This window comes from Fukomys damarensis, unplaced genomic scaffold (genome assembly GCF_012274545.1).
Source record: "Fukomys damarensis isolate Sample0158 unplaced genomic scaffold, DMR_v1.0_HiC HiC_scaffold_9, whole genome shotgun sequence".
Lineage (NCBI taxonomy): Eukaryota > Metazoa > Chordata > Mammalia > Rodentia > Bathyergidae > Fukomys > Fukomys damarensis.
The window spans coordinates 51,060,365-51,075,127 of record NW_022900921.1 but is presented as its reverse complement, the minus strand read 5'-3'; the positions used below and the strand labels follow the sequence as shown (position 1 = coordinate 51,075,127).

The window sequence follows — 14,763 nt, the reverse complement described above, 5'->3', positions numbered from 1 at the left end:
AAGGGGGTCTTTAACTCCATGACCCCTTTCCTCTCCTACAGAGAGGAACAACTGGAACTCCAGCTGAAATCTAGATATAGGGTCAGGTACTATGCAGCATGAAGGGTTCCTACCCCTCCTTCTCTCTGTTAGTTTTAATGTTGCCCCCAGTTTATCTATGTGGTTTTTGCTAGGTTACTATCAGTAGTACCACCCAATGGGAAGGAATTTATGGACTGAGCCCTAAATCTCAGAATTTTTCAAAACACAAGGCCAGGAGAAGAGCGAGAAGCTGTGTGTCCTGTAAGTCAGATATAAGAGTCCCAAGAGCAGGAGTTGGGGGTCACCCACTGTGAGGCCCCCTCCTACACCCCACTGGCCCAACCTGAGCTGACTCTGCACAGGAAGTCTTGGGGATCACATGCCCTAATCACATTGCTGGAAGTAGAAGTCTGTGATGGAGGTATCCCAGGGGGAATTCTCAGAGATCTGGGAGAGCCTGACAGGCTGGTCAGCTTCAGGGGCTGTACAGAGGAACCAGCCAGGGTAGGCAGCTGATTCGAAGCTGGAGGTGAGTCCCAGATCCTGGCGGTAGAAGGTGAAGCGTTTGGACTCCTGGGTGCCTAGGTAGAGCTCCATGATGTTCACTGGCTGCCAGTAGAAAAGCAGGTGAGGACAGATGAGGGGACAACCAAACAGATTGGCTGGGCAAGGGGAAGGCCCTCAAGGGTATCCCCAGTGCACCAAAGTGTACTATGCTCAGTCTGTTTGCTCTGCGTCTGGGGACTCAATTACCATAAGGCAGGGGGATGCCCCACAGAACTCACCTCTAGTTTCAGAGTAGGTTCCTCCCCTGTCCCACATGACAGGCACTGGCTACCCCCCTGAACTCCCAGGATGACTGGAGATAGCCTGGCATCCAGCCACCGATTTGGGACAACACTGATCTCTTCACCTACAGGAAAAAAGCAAAGTTAGGGGCACTTGCTGCCCTTCTGTCCACTCTACCTCACACCCTGAACTCCAGGTGCAGGACCAGTATGAGTTACCTGAGATCACCTGAGCAGAAGGGAGGCCTCTGAGTGCTGTCACATGGCTAAGACCCTGCCAGCAGGCCCAGTGTGGACTTCAAGGCACAGAAGCACATCCTGTCCCTCCTACCCCAACCCTCCATTTAAAGCCAAATCTTCAAATCTCCAAATCTTCTCTAAACTCCAACAGACCACTTCCTAACCATTCCCTTTACTGTCCCTGGATTCCCAAGCCTCTTTCCTGAAACTTGTCTTCATGAGCTTCCCATGAGAATTGTTTGGAATCTTCCTACCCCTGTGAGCTTCCTCCTAAGAGCAGAAGCTGATCTCATTCTTCTCTGTACATACCGATCACTCACACACACCCAAACAAGACATGTATGCACATTCATTGCACACATACACATATATACATATGCAAACACACACATACACATAACTGTGCACATGCTTATGCAGATGTTCACACACATACATATATTATGCTTACACCTATACACACATGTACACATATAACCACAACACCTGTACATACTTTGCACACACTATGCTTACACATGTACACATATATAATGCTCTTACAGACATACCAGCACAATGTAACAGAGGGATCTGCCTGGCTCCAGTTCCCCATAAGGATGCCCAGATGGGCAGGTATGCACTGTTGTAGAAAGATCTGATGCAATCAATATGTGGGCCCAGTGAATTAGCATGAGATCACACAGCACCACCTGGTGTCTGGGTCCCAACACTCTGTATGACTGAGAGCCTTCAGAGAGCAAAGGGGCTCAGGGTGGGGAGGAAGAAGCTCCACCCCACAAGAGAATATAATTCAGCACCCACTCCCAGAGAAATAGAATTTTTGACCTAGTCTACCTGTGAGGAAAGGACAAGCCACTTATCCTGGGAATATTCTCCCGGCTGATATTTCAGAGTACATAGGTCAGGAGTCCTTGCTTTGCTGGGAGCCTGACCTACAGTACCCTGACTGACCTGGTAGGTATGGGGTCTGCAGACCTGGGTTGATTTGTAAGACTCCTCAAGGCCCCTAATGGTCCCTTCTCACAGAGGGTAGAGACCTGTGCTTTGCCACCAACCTTTAATGACCTTCCCTGCATACAATCCTCCAGCTAGAAGCTGATTATTATGTAGATAAAGCACCTTTAGGGCTGAATCCTTCATTCTGAAACAAGAAAAGAGGAGACTTTGTTAAAGAAGTTTTCCCTGGCTCCACAGTCCTCCAGCCTCAGGCATCCTGTCTCCCATTCACCCAGTGTGCCAACAGAGCAACACAACCTTCCCACCTGGCTTATGTCCTTCCAGTGGGATGAGCTCACAATCTCCATTCACTTCTGGGGTTTGTGGCTTCACCTTTTCTATCCCAACTAATCTCTCCATTTTCTCCGCCAGAAGAGAAACTGGATTGTGAGTGGGAGCCCAGTACTCTGCCACCATTGCTGCTGAGCCATACTGACGAGTCATGCCCCGGTTCAGGGCCTGAGTCTCCTCATTGCTAAACTAAGCAATACCCTGGCCTGATTAAAATCTGATTCTCCAATTATTATTGAAGACTTCAAGATATGTTTACTTCTTGGTCTATCTTGACTGAGAAATTTCTTTAAATGTAAAATTATTTTGCTTTTCAAAGTTATTTTTCTTGTACAAACTCTGTTGGTTTTCTGATAGGTGTGAAATGAAAGACTCACACCTAAGTGGGTTTCTTCAGGTGTTATTTGTCTAGCTTATCATGATTAAACCAGTTGCATTACTTAGTATGCTGAGCTGTGAAGTGAACCTTCTACAAGAGGTCACACAGGGCAGCATTTTCACATGTACTTAATCAGAGAACTCCCTGTCCAAAGCATCTCATACAATTAAGTCCCACAGGAAAATACTTTGAAAAGTATGGTATCCAAGGAAGATTGGTTCCAGGACCCCTACAGATACCAAAACCCACAGTGATTAAGTCTCTCATATAAACTGCTACAGCATTTGCATAAAATCTACACACATCTTCTCTTATGCTTTAAATCATGTCAAGATTTCTTAAAATATCTAATCCCATGTAAATGTTATGTAAGTAGTTACTACACTGTATTGTTCAAGGAATTATGACAAGAAAAGTGCCGAACCATGTTCAATACAGACACAATGATTTTAATATTCTCAATCCACAGGTGGTTGAATCTAAGGATACAAACAGCTTGCATAGTAGACTCAGTTAAGAAAAGATCATTTTTAGCCCTTGGTGTAAAGTACAGAGCATAGCTGAGTGCCTGCCTCAATACATACTAAAGTATGGATGGACAGACAGACTAACGTTTTTGTTCTATTCTCCCCCACCCCATGTCCTGCACAAAGGCATCAGGGAGGAAGTGACAGGGAGGAAGTGACATGATGTCAATTCACTGCCACAGGAAACAACAGCAGAGCTCTGAGTGGGGCTCCTGTCTCCCATCTTCACTAAAGATAGATCAGGCTGCAGCTCTAAACTGGGTTGGTCATTGCCACCCCCTTAGCATCAGGGCACTCTGTGAAGTGGCCTGCCCTACCCTGCCCCAATCTAAAGAATGCTAGAAGAGCTCTCAAGGCAGTTGGATGCTGATCTTCCAACCTGCCTGCTCCACTTGTGGGAGTCCCAGTGAGCACATGCAGCTCCTCCCTTCCCCTTCACAAGCCGGACAGCAGGTCTACCTGGAACTCACTTTCCCCAGAGGACACCACCAAATAAGAGGCCCAGACAACTCACCGAAAGCACAGTGCCCCACTCAGGACCATCTTGAGCTCGTCAATGTGTCAATTCTCCTATTTTGAAATAAAGAGCCAGAAATTTAGAAAAGTAGAGAAGATGCTGGGCTTTGGGGACCATAGGTAGACAGCCTGTCTATATGTGAACAGCCCACATACATAGGAGATTGTGGATCTGGGTTTCAGGACAGAGCCCCAGGCTTGCTAGTCCCTCCCCAGATACCTCAAAATGTTCCTTCTCCTCATAGAAGTCTAGGTGTCTGCCTGCTCCTCCAAGGATGCATCTGTCTTTTAAGGGCATTAAGGAGCCAGGGAGGAGCCCTGAAATTCACCATCCAGGGAGGAGCATGGTTACCCAGCTTGATTTTACACCACCCTAAGCCTCCAGAAATGCCTACTGCTACTCATTATCTCTCTAAGGTAAGGAGGCTCTGGAGACAATCCCCCAACCAGAAATTCTGGGATAACTTCCTTGGGGCTTTCCAGCTCTCAAGAACACTCAGCTCCTGCTGCAACAGGAAACTAGATTTTAGTTCAACTCTTTCCTTCTTCCTCTCTCTCCCATTTTTCTCTCTCTTCCTTCCTTCAGTCCCTCTTTGCTTCCTGCCTTTACATGGCCTGTAGGAGATGATAGAGGCAGGATCTCCAATTGGGGGAGGTGTAGACTACAGACTCATTGTAGAAAAACCTGAAAATCCAGAAGAGTGAGAAAGAAAAAAACATTTAAGTATCTTTTGTGAAAGGACTATCCAAAAACCAATGACAACACTTTTTCCTTGCACAGGTATAACTACAGACAACTTTTTTGTTGTTAGCATCATAGAAACTATGCTCTTTTTGGCTGCTTTTTTATGTAGCAAAATAGCAGAGTGTTTTTCCATACCAAATATAAATAATGACATTATTATGGCAGCTAAGTTAGATAGAAATGAATAGGAAGTCAGAGAGGGACTGGCCCTTTTGAGAGCAAAAGATGAGAACATACCAGAACTATGGTTGGAAGCACACCTGTTGAAGGCCAGGCCTCAAGATAAAGGTACAATGGCCAGGCCTACTAGCCTCCCTGAGGGATAGACAATAACAACATTATACTGTGATTCATATCACTTGGTCCAGTAAAGTTCAAACAGCTATCAGTCATCTGAGTCGGTGAGCAGAGCAACAGGAGCCATCCTTTCCCCAAAATGCTTTTCTTCTTTCCATCCACCCTGGCTACATGATTTGCTATTGGATCAAAATTAGCTAAGCAGCTATACATGTAATCGTATGGGTTGATTATAGTTTGACCCATTTTGTACCCACAGTCTGACTTTGCTGTGTAAATTATCCCTGACAAAGGTCCTCAGCAGCAACCTACATTCAGGACCCCTCTTGTCTCTCTCAGGAGCTATCTCTCAATGAATCTTCCCAACTTTTAACCTCTGTTGTCCCTTGGAATTCATTCTCTGATGTTGGGGAGCACAAATTTAGTATATCTGACATCTAGCAGGGTGGGAGTTATATTTCTTCCATATCAACATGTTAAATTTGCATGGCTATGTAATGTTTTATTGTAATATCATTTATTTATATCTATCCTTTATTATTGGTCCTCTATATTGTTTTTGGTTTTTATTTAGTTTTGCTATTACACTAAATGTTGTTATAACATCTATAATTGCTCTTTTTTAAATAACTAAAGTTGGTAAAAATAAATTGTAAAACAATTAATGCAATTTGAACACCTCCACAAATTCTCTGTGATGAATCTGAATTAAAGGAAAAAAATAAAAACAAAGAAAAATAAAGGTAGGGATCAGTGCAAAGACAATTCATGTTTTGAGTATCACTGATAACAACTGTTAAAGTATACATTTCAACAAAATGATATTCAGACACATAGGTCAAAAAGTCCTTAAAAGAATAAAGAATAGAGAAAATATTTTCTTCACAAAAGGAAAGTACCTATTCACATAATATGACTAATGTAATAAGCTACATTATATAAAATGTAGAAGCTGCATTATGCAAAATTATTAAATGGTCTAGAAACTAAGCAAATAGAAACAACACTGATACAGTTGCAAAAAAAAAAAAATCCAAACAGTTAACCTGTAAGCAAAGTGGTTTTAAGCAAACACATTCTCCATCTGCAAAGTGATTATAGGAAAATTGGATATTATTTCCACTTCTTTTTTTCTCTTAAATTCTTTTATTGGTACATTTTAGGTATACAATACATTTACATTCATCACTGAGAACTTGTACCTTTACGTGATGGATCTTGGTTCTTATTTTCTCCCCATTCCCCTGCCCTCCCTTCTACTTCTCAAAAGCCAGAATGCCACCTTCCCAGGCTGCAATACTTTGTCTCTGTGAATGTGCCTGTGTGCCTGCTAGACTATGAGGTTAGTAAAGCTCTTCCTGTGTTCTGTCCAACAGAGAGTAACACTTGCACCCTACTGCCCTGGTTCTGGAAGTCACCCCACCAACTGATCATGCCGGCTTTACTTATTATGAACTGGCTGAAATGAGGACCCATACATGATGATGAATGGAGGGATGCATGAATGAGCTAAGAAGAAAGTGAGAAAAATAAAACAACCTTAAAGAAAATCTCTTTACACTTGAAAATAAGAAAAAACAATGGCAGTGTGGGCTCCCAACACTGTCAAACAAGTCTCACCAACAGTTAGTTGTCTCCAGAATAGACCTATTGGTTTGACCTACTACTTCCTACTGACTAGGTATCAATGTAACTTTATGATTTGAAAGTTTCCATCAAAATTTTTTCTGAAATCCATTCACCAATGTGAGGTGTTAAGAGTTGATTAAATCACAAAGGCAGATGAATGGACTGATCCATCGAATATCACTTGATGAATGACTTAATGGATTATCTGAAGAGTGGGGCTATTAAAAGAGCTAATTTGGCTCTATCTCTTCTATGGACCTCTTCTACTGCATTGCCTCTGGACACTTCAGAGACCCCACCAGCAAGGAGGACCTCACCAGATGCAGCCTCTGATTATGAACTTCTATGACTTCAGAACTGTGAGCTGAATAAAGGTCGTCTCCTTATAACTTATTCAGTCTCAGGTATTCTGTTATAGCAACAGAAAAGAGACTGAAACAATCTGTGACATTAGTTATAAACTAAGAGAAGATTGAAGAATTACAAGTTATTCTTGTTGATAGGAAAGACCACTCTAAATGGCATGGTTTCACTGCCTTTCAACTCATTAAGCAAATTTTGAAAGTGTAATTTAACGAACCTATTCCAGCATTTCTTTCCCAGCTATTAATAAAATCCTCTGGCCCTAGAATCATCATTCTATAATCAGTTTTATCATATTCCCTCACTTAATAATAGCAAATCTTTGACTACTGCTCACCACATATGTGTACGAGAGCTAAATTTTGAACTTTAGCACTCAAGGCACTGCTATTTCACTCCAAACTCATACCCAATATGTGGCAGATTTAAAATAAGTTCACAAATGATTTGGTGCTTCATCCTGTGAGAGGCAGGGCTTTAGTCTCCTGCCCTCGAGTGTGGACTGCACCTAATGAGTGGTTTCTTATGAACATGTTACATGGTGGAACACAACAGTGGGTCACTTCTGATGAAGGGTTATAAAAAGCACTATAGCACATCTTTACTCTTTTCTGGATACCTGCAGGAATTCCCTATAATAAAGACCCTCAAGTGGCCCTAGAGAGATGACCAGGCATTGAAGAATGGAAACCAGCATCCTGAGAGTGAGAAACCCCAAAAATCTGGCCCTAGATCCTCCACTCCTATTTCAGCCTTCAGATGTCAGCTGCCCTGCTGAGATCTTACCTCATCCTCATGAGAACTCTGTGAAGTTAGTATTCTAATTTCTGATTTCCAGAACCTGTGTGCAATAATAGATACTTCTTGTTTTAATAGGTTTGAGGTTTTTTTTTTTCATTGCTGGGACAAAATACCCAACATACACAATTTAAAAGAGAAAAAAGTTGTTTTGGCTCATGGTTTCACAGGTTTCAATCCATGGGTTTCTGGCTCCTAGGCAGAAACAGCATGGCAGAAGGGCATAGTGGAGCAAAGTTGCTTACTTCATGGAGCCTGGAAAGCAGAGAGAAGGGGAGAGCACCAGAAAGGAAGGGGTGAAGAAACAGTTTCTCCAAGGTTATGTCTCATGACTACCAAGACACACCCAAAACTGCTTTGCTAAACTCCCAGGCATCTTCCAAGCCAATCAAGTTGACAATCAAGATTAATCATGGTACACTGAGATTCTACTTCACTCCAGAAAGAATGGCTACTATCAAGAAATCAACCAATAACAAATGTTGGCAGGGTTGTGTGGAGAAAGGAACCCTTCTCCATTGTTGCTGGGAGTGCAGACTGGTACAACTACTGTGGAAATCAGTGTGGAGATACTTCAGAGAACTAAGATTAGAGGTTCCATTTGACCCAGCTATCCTTCTGCTTGGTATCTTTCCAAAAGAATCAAAAGAATCATACCACAGTGATATATGCTCACCCACATTTATAGTGGCACAGTTTGTAATAGCTAAAACTTGGAAACAGCCCAATTGCCCATCATTTGGAGACTGGATAAAGAAGATGTGGATTTTTCTATAAAACAGAGTATGACTCAGCCATAAAGAAAGAGAAACTAGAGTCATTCATAGGAAAATGGATGCATGTCGAAGCCAAACTCTTTAGTGAAATAAATAAGACACACATGTAAATACCAAATAGTTTCTCTGGTATGAAAAACTAAAAGTGTAAATAAGATCCAAATTGCATAACTGATAATGTGAAATAGGAAGAAAAGGGGTAATGCTATAGGAGAAGTGGGAAGGGTAGGGAAAAGGAAATAAGGGATAAGAAAAATATGAGAAAATGAAAAAATGGAAACAAAGTCATTGTAAATAGGAGAGGGTAGAGGGGGTGAAGGGAGGGCAGGGATATGGGGGAAAAATGAGAATCAAGATCTGTTACGTAAGGGTACACAATCCCAGTGATGAATGTAACTGTACTGTATACTTAGAAAATACCAATAAACTCAATAAGATTTTAAAAAATTAATCATCATGGTGTTAAACATAGCCAGATGTCTTAGCATCACTATTGGCAGCTTCAATTTACCTCTATTTCCTCATTTTTCTGACACTCTTTAGTGGATTTCTTTCTCAGCAAACATATCAGTTCTTTGTATAGTCCAAAAAATGTCACAGCCTGCACTGGGTCAGTATCTACTGTGGAGACTCATTTTCACTTTTGTGGGAATGCCAGGTTTCCAGGAGTAGATAGAGATAAACATGTAACAAATGTATTCATTTTATGTTTATGTAAACATAAAGAGTTGACTACAATATGACAGTAAATTCTTGCTAAGGAGGTGTATTTTATAATAATTAAGATATCCAGTATTCATTTAGTGCTTAGTATGTCTCTGGACTATGTTTAGTGGTCTGTCCAATATTTTTTTGTTTTATGTTCATATAGATACCTATGTAGTATCACCTGTTTTACAAATATGAAAGTTAAGCAGTAAATGATTCGTTATATTGCCCAGTATTTGATCAGCATTAGAGTCAGTTGTGAATACAGGAAACCTAAGTCCAAAGCTACTAACTGCAAGATAGAACAGCAGTCAGAGTGATCCTTTTACTCACTGAGTCAGGGTTCTCACTTTTTTTGGTACCCACACCTTTGTGAGTAAAAGGCAGATCCTCACAGTGACTCCGAGATCTCCACTAACTCTGGGCTCCCACCTTCCTCATTCAGGAGGGTAAAAGTCATGTGGACCTTGTGCTCTTCCTTGAACAAGCCAGGCATGGTACTGCTTCAAAGCATTTGCCCCAGCTGTTCTCCCTGCCTGGAAAGCTCTTCACCATTATATCAGCATGGATCACTCTCTTAGCACCTTTAAATCTTTACTATGGCACCACCTTCTCAGAGAAGCTCATGTTTGTAATTCTATGCTGCCCCCTCATGCTTTCACATTTTCCTCACCATGCTTTATTTTTTTTTCCATGGTACTCACCACCATCTAACATACTGTGTAACTCATCCACATATTGTTCTTTTATTTATTGGGTTTCCCCACCCAGTGCTATTGGAAGATAAGCTCATACAAGGGAGGTTTTTCCTGTCTATTATGCTGAATGGTACATACCAAGAATGTAGGGTGGCCCTAGCATACAGTACGTCTTCTATAAATACATCTTGCACCAATGTTGAATGAATTGTATGCTGTTGCACATTTTAAAAGGCCAAGGAACTAATATTTTTTCTAATATTATTTTCTCAGAGAGCTTTGATACTTGTGGATCCTTGTTTTCTTGATGCTGCAGTTAAGACCATATGTTTGATTCATAACACATCTGAGAAACAAGGACTCTATAAAATCAGAGTAAAGTGAGCCAAGACTGATCCACTATTTGCTTTCTAGATAAAATTGTATTGGAACACAGCCATATTCATTTGTTGACAACTTTTCTATGGCTGCCTTTGCGCTACAGTGGCAAAGATGAATATTTGTGGCAGAGACTGTATGATCAAAAACTCTAAAATGTTCACTACATGGCCAAAAAGTTTGCTGAACTCTAGTTAAGACTGTCTTGGTTCAGGTCATAAATATGTTGGTTATGAATACATGCCTTTGATGAAGTTATTTAACCTTTCTGTGTTTTGAGTTTGCATTTATAAAACAGGATTTTTCAAACTTTACTATTGTTATTGGGATTAAATGAGTTGATATAATGTGGAGTGTTTAGAATAGTGTCTGATGCTATTCTTAAGTGATGCTTAAGTGTCAGCTATATCACCATCATCACCTTCACCATCGCCATCACCATGATCACCACCATAATTGTTACACCACCATCTTCATGGCCTTGGGAAATTTGCTTCATCTTTTTGGCCTAGTGATTCATCCTGCCTCATTTCTATTTTCTATAAAAAGGACAATGTCCTTATCACTGGGGTATGTGAAGGCTGGATGAATCAGAGGCTGTGAAGAGTCAGATTGGCACACAGCACAATCCTGATCACCCATCCCCTGGCTCTCAGTTTTTCCCATCTCCCCTATGTTCCTCCCAGGTACATAAAGTGGACACTAAGAACATAGTGACCTACATCTGAGTCTGGTTCTTGGTCCAAATGCTCCTCAAGGGTCCCAACATGACTTTCTCCATCCAGAGAGGGAAACAGCCCAGATTTAGCACACTCAGCCTGGCTGAATGACTGCAGTTTATGCTGTCTGGTCTACAATTTCCAGTAAGAGAAGTTAACTTTCACCACACATTCACTGTTTCAAAGAAGTAAAACTCTCCATCTCACATCGCATCCGTCCTATAAAGGAAGTGCTATTTTTACTCCCATTTAACTGACAAGATAAAATGAAGGTTAAAGAGACTGAGTAACTCATCCAAAATCACACAACTAGTAAAAGATGGACATGCTATTGGTACTCTGGCAGGTCAATTCCATGCAAACTAACCCCATTCCCTGATGTAGAAAAATAAACTGTGTCAGATTTACAAATTTAACCAATATAGGAATAGAGGGCAGAACTAGAGACTAAGGCATCTTCCTGCATAGGTCTGTTTGTGTGAAGAACTAATGGGCTGCTTGAAAGGAGTGAGAGGCTTCAGGAAAGGCAACAGAAACCAAGGACTGTGCCATAGTATGGCACCATGTGCCACACATTGAGATGGGGTGACTTTGGGTAACTTAAAAGGTCCATGAAGGTCTTGCCGGGTGTAGGAGATGGCAAGATGCACAGAACAGTCTCCAGAGTTATGAGCAGAAGTAGCCCTCCAATTACAACTTGATTCTCTTCCACCAAGACACCCTTTCTTCATCCAGTGGTATCTTCCAGGGCCAGGGTAGGGGCAGGGTGGAGGCTGATGTGGTGTGGGGGTTAGGATATGGCCAGTTCTACAGGCTAGGATGGGAAGAGAATGTGGGCAACCACAAGGCTCCATCCAGTGTATGTCACACCCACTGGCAGTTTCTCCTAACTGAGTCATCAAAGGCAGGGCCAGAACCACTGGCAACTCCTTACCTGAGATCCAGGTTAAGATCCTCCAGAGCAGGTTCAAGTCAATACCTCCAGAGCCTGTGGGAGTTGCCTCCCATGGATTGGGTAGTTTAGCCATTGCTGGAGGAGCAGAATATAAAATTGGAAATTGCCAAAAATAAGCCAGAATTTAAAGAGAAAAGCCAATAGGTCAGGGAAGTGTTGGTTTGGCTCAATTCCCCCTGGCCTGGGCTGGCCTCTCCTGCCAACTCAGAGGGCCCACTTAGTGAGCTAGTGTCTGGCCACATGGGAGGGGCACTCTCAGCCAGGGAGTCAAGGCAAGCCACCCTGGGATACACGGCTTACAAGCATCCTCAGGATCCAGCCATGCTCAGTCCTCAGTCTCAGTTCCTAACTCTTTCAACAAACCATAAATTCTCAGTCCCAGTTTCCCTTGGCCCTGTCAAGGACACGTAGGACTAAAAGGTGGAATCATTCCCTTTCAAGAGCTCCTCAAAAACAGGAACTCATTTTTATCTTCTCTCTACTCTTTTCCTCTTCTCCCATGTTTTTTGTAATTCACTTATTATATAGATGTTTGCATATTTGTCTCTTCTGATACATTTTTGATACTGGGGATTGAACCCAGGACCTCAAACACGCTAGGTAAGACAGTTTAGGGTGATCTTCATGGGTTTTCTCCATTGATTTTAGAAGATTAAAGAAGAGATATCCAATATGGCTGACTAGAGGAGGAGTCCTGTCAGAGATTCTCAGAGATGATTCACTGAGAAGGTATTCTGCAATGGGGAAGGAGCTTCAACACTGAAACAGAAAATTAATAAGAAAGACAGTATATGCACATCAAATGAAATAACTAAATAATTGAAAAGGGGAAGCAGCACTGCTATAGCTGATCTGTCAACCCCAGCCCCAGCCCAGCCCCACACAAATCTTACCCCCAACCCCACTCCTCTGGGAAGCAGCCATTTTGAGAGCATTGCAAATAGCCCAGGGATCTGAACTAGCACACAAGGGCCAGACTACTGCGATAAAATTTGCATACTATGACAAAATTTCCCTCCCTCCATTGATTCACCTCTAAACACTGGCGAAAGCTGTATTCCTGAGGAGTCCTTTCTGTCTCTTACCCTTTCCCAACTCTGGCCAGAGGGAGATGAACAGGTGATTAGCACCCTACCTGACTCCACCCACAGTCAGCCTGGATCACAAGCCTGTCTGCCTAGTCACTGGTGCACACACCCAGGCCACCTAGCACCTGCCCTGAGCTCCTACTTGCACAATGAGATAGAGGAGCTTCAGTACATGTACGCAGGTAAAGTCTGCCCTGAGCATCAGCTTTCTATAGGACTTGTGGAGTGTACAGCCACCAGAAGAGTCTTCAATTAGCCACCTGTAATCCCCCTGAAACTAAGGCAAAAAGGGAATTGTGCGGAGAATTTACATTTATGTTTTCTTGTTGGAGTGCTGGAACCCTTGCCAGATGTTTGTTTTTGTTGCTTTTTTACTTTGATTTAATTGCTGTTGATTTTTGTTCTTTGCTTATCTCCCTACAGAAAAAGAATGCAATGATAGGAATAAATCAAAACTTTTCAGTAGTAACTGTCAATGTTAATGGCCTCAAATCCTGATTTTTTGCATTAAGTTCATTGGTACTTTTTAGGTATACAGTACAGCTACATTTATCATTGGGATCTTTTACCTTTACATGATGTATCCTGGTTCTTATTTCCCCCCCATACCCCTATTCTCCCTTCACCACCACCACCTTCCCATATTTTCTTTTCCTGTCTTTCCTTTCCCCTTCCCTTCCCACTTCCTCTACTCCTTTAGCCCTTTTCTTCCTATTTCACATTATCATTATACAATTTAAACCTTATTTATGCTTTTAGTATTTCACACCAGAGAAACTTTTCAGTTTTTACAGGTGTGCCCTATTTATTTCACTTAAGAGAATTGCCTCAACATGGACCCATTCAGCTATAAATGATTCGTTTCTCATTCTTTGTGGCTGAGTAGAAAAACTATATCTTCTTTATCCAATCTGCAGTTGATGAGTAATTGGGCTGATTCCAAGTTTTATCTGTTACAAACTGCTGCTATAAACATGGGTATGCATATATCGCTGTGGTATGATTCTTTTAATCCTTTTGGAAAGATACCCAGCAGAGGGATAGCAGGGTCAAATGGGACCTCTAACCCTAGTCTTTTGAGGTATCTCCGTATTGATTTACAGAGTAATGGCACCAGTCTGCATTCCCACAAACAATGGAGAAGGATTCCTTTCTCCTCAAAACCCCACCAACATTTGTTATTGGTTGATTTCTTGATAGCAGTCATTCTTTCTGGGGTGAGATGAAATCTCAGTGCTATTTTCATCTGCATCTTTTGAATAACCAGTGATATTGAACATTTTTCATATATTTATTTGCTGCCTTTACTTGTCTGAGAAATGTCTTCATTTCAGATGTCCATTTTTGGATTAGGTTTTTATATTTGAGGGGTCTGATTTTTTTTTTTTTTAGTTCTTTACATATTCTGGATAGTAGACCTTTGTCTGAGGAACAGCTGGGAAAAAAAATTTTTTCCCACATTGTAGGTTGTCTCTTAGCTCTATTGGTGATTCCTCTTGCATTGCAGAAGCTTTTTAAAAAGACAAGATCTTTGTTGATTCTTTGTGCTAGTTCCTGTGCTACTGAGGATTTCTTTATAAAGTCTTTTCCTATGCCAACATCTTTGAGAGTTCTACCTAACTTATCTTCCAGGAAGTTTAGTGTTTCTGTTTTAATATTCAGATCTTTTTTTTTTATTGCAGAAGCTTTTTAAAAACAAGATCTTTGTTGATTCTTTGTGCTAGTTCCTGTGCTACTGAGGATTTCTTTATAAAGTCTTTTCCTATGCCAACATCTTTGAGAGTTCTACCTAACTTATCTTCCAGGAAGTTTAGTGTTTCTGTTTTAATATTCAGATCTTTTTTTTTT

General features: G+C 41.6%; 1 protein-coding gene across 1 annotated transcript; it reads right to left on the bottom strand.

Annotated features, from left to right (window-relative positions):
* Nucleotides 1-405: 405 nt before the first annotated feature.
* Il36rn (interleukin 36 receptor antagonist) lies at nt 406-3,788 on the bottom strand. The gene is made up of 4 exons (XM_010639491.1): nt 3,760-3,788; nt 2,108-2,193; nt 807-934; nt 406-630 (listed from the first exon to the last, which is right to left on the bottom strand). Exons 1-4 carry the CDS (start codon nt 3,786-3,788, stop codon nt 406-408), a joined length of 468 nt encoding a protein of 155 aa, XP_010637793.1.
* Nucleotides 3,789-14,763: the final 10,975 nt, after the last annotated feature.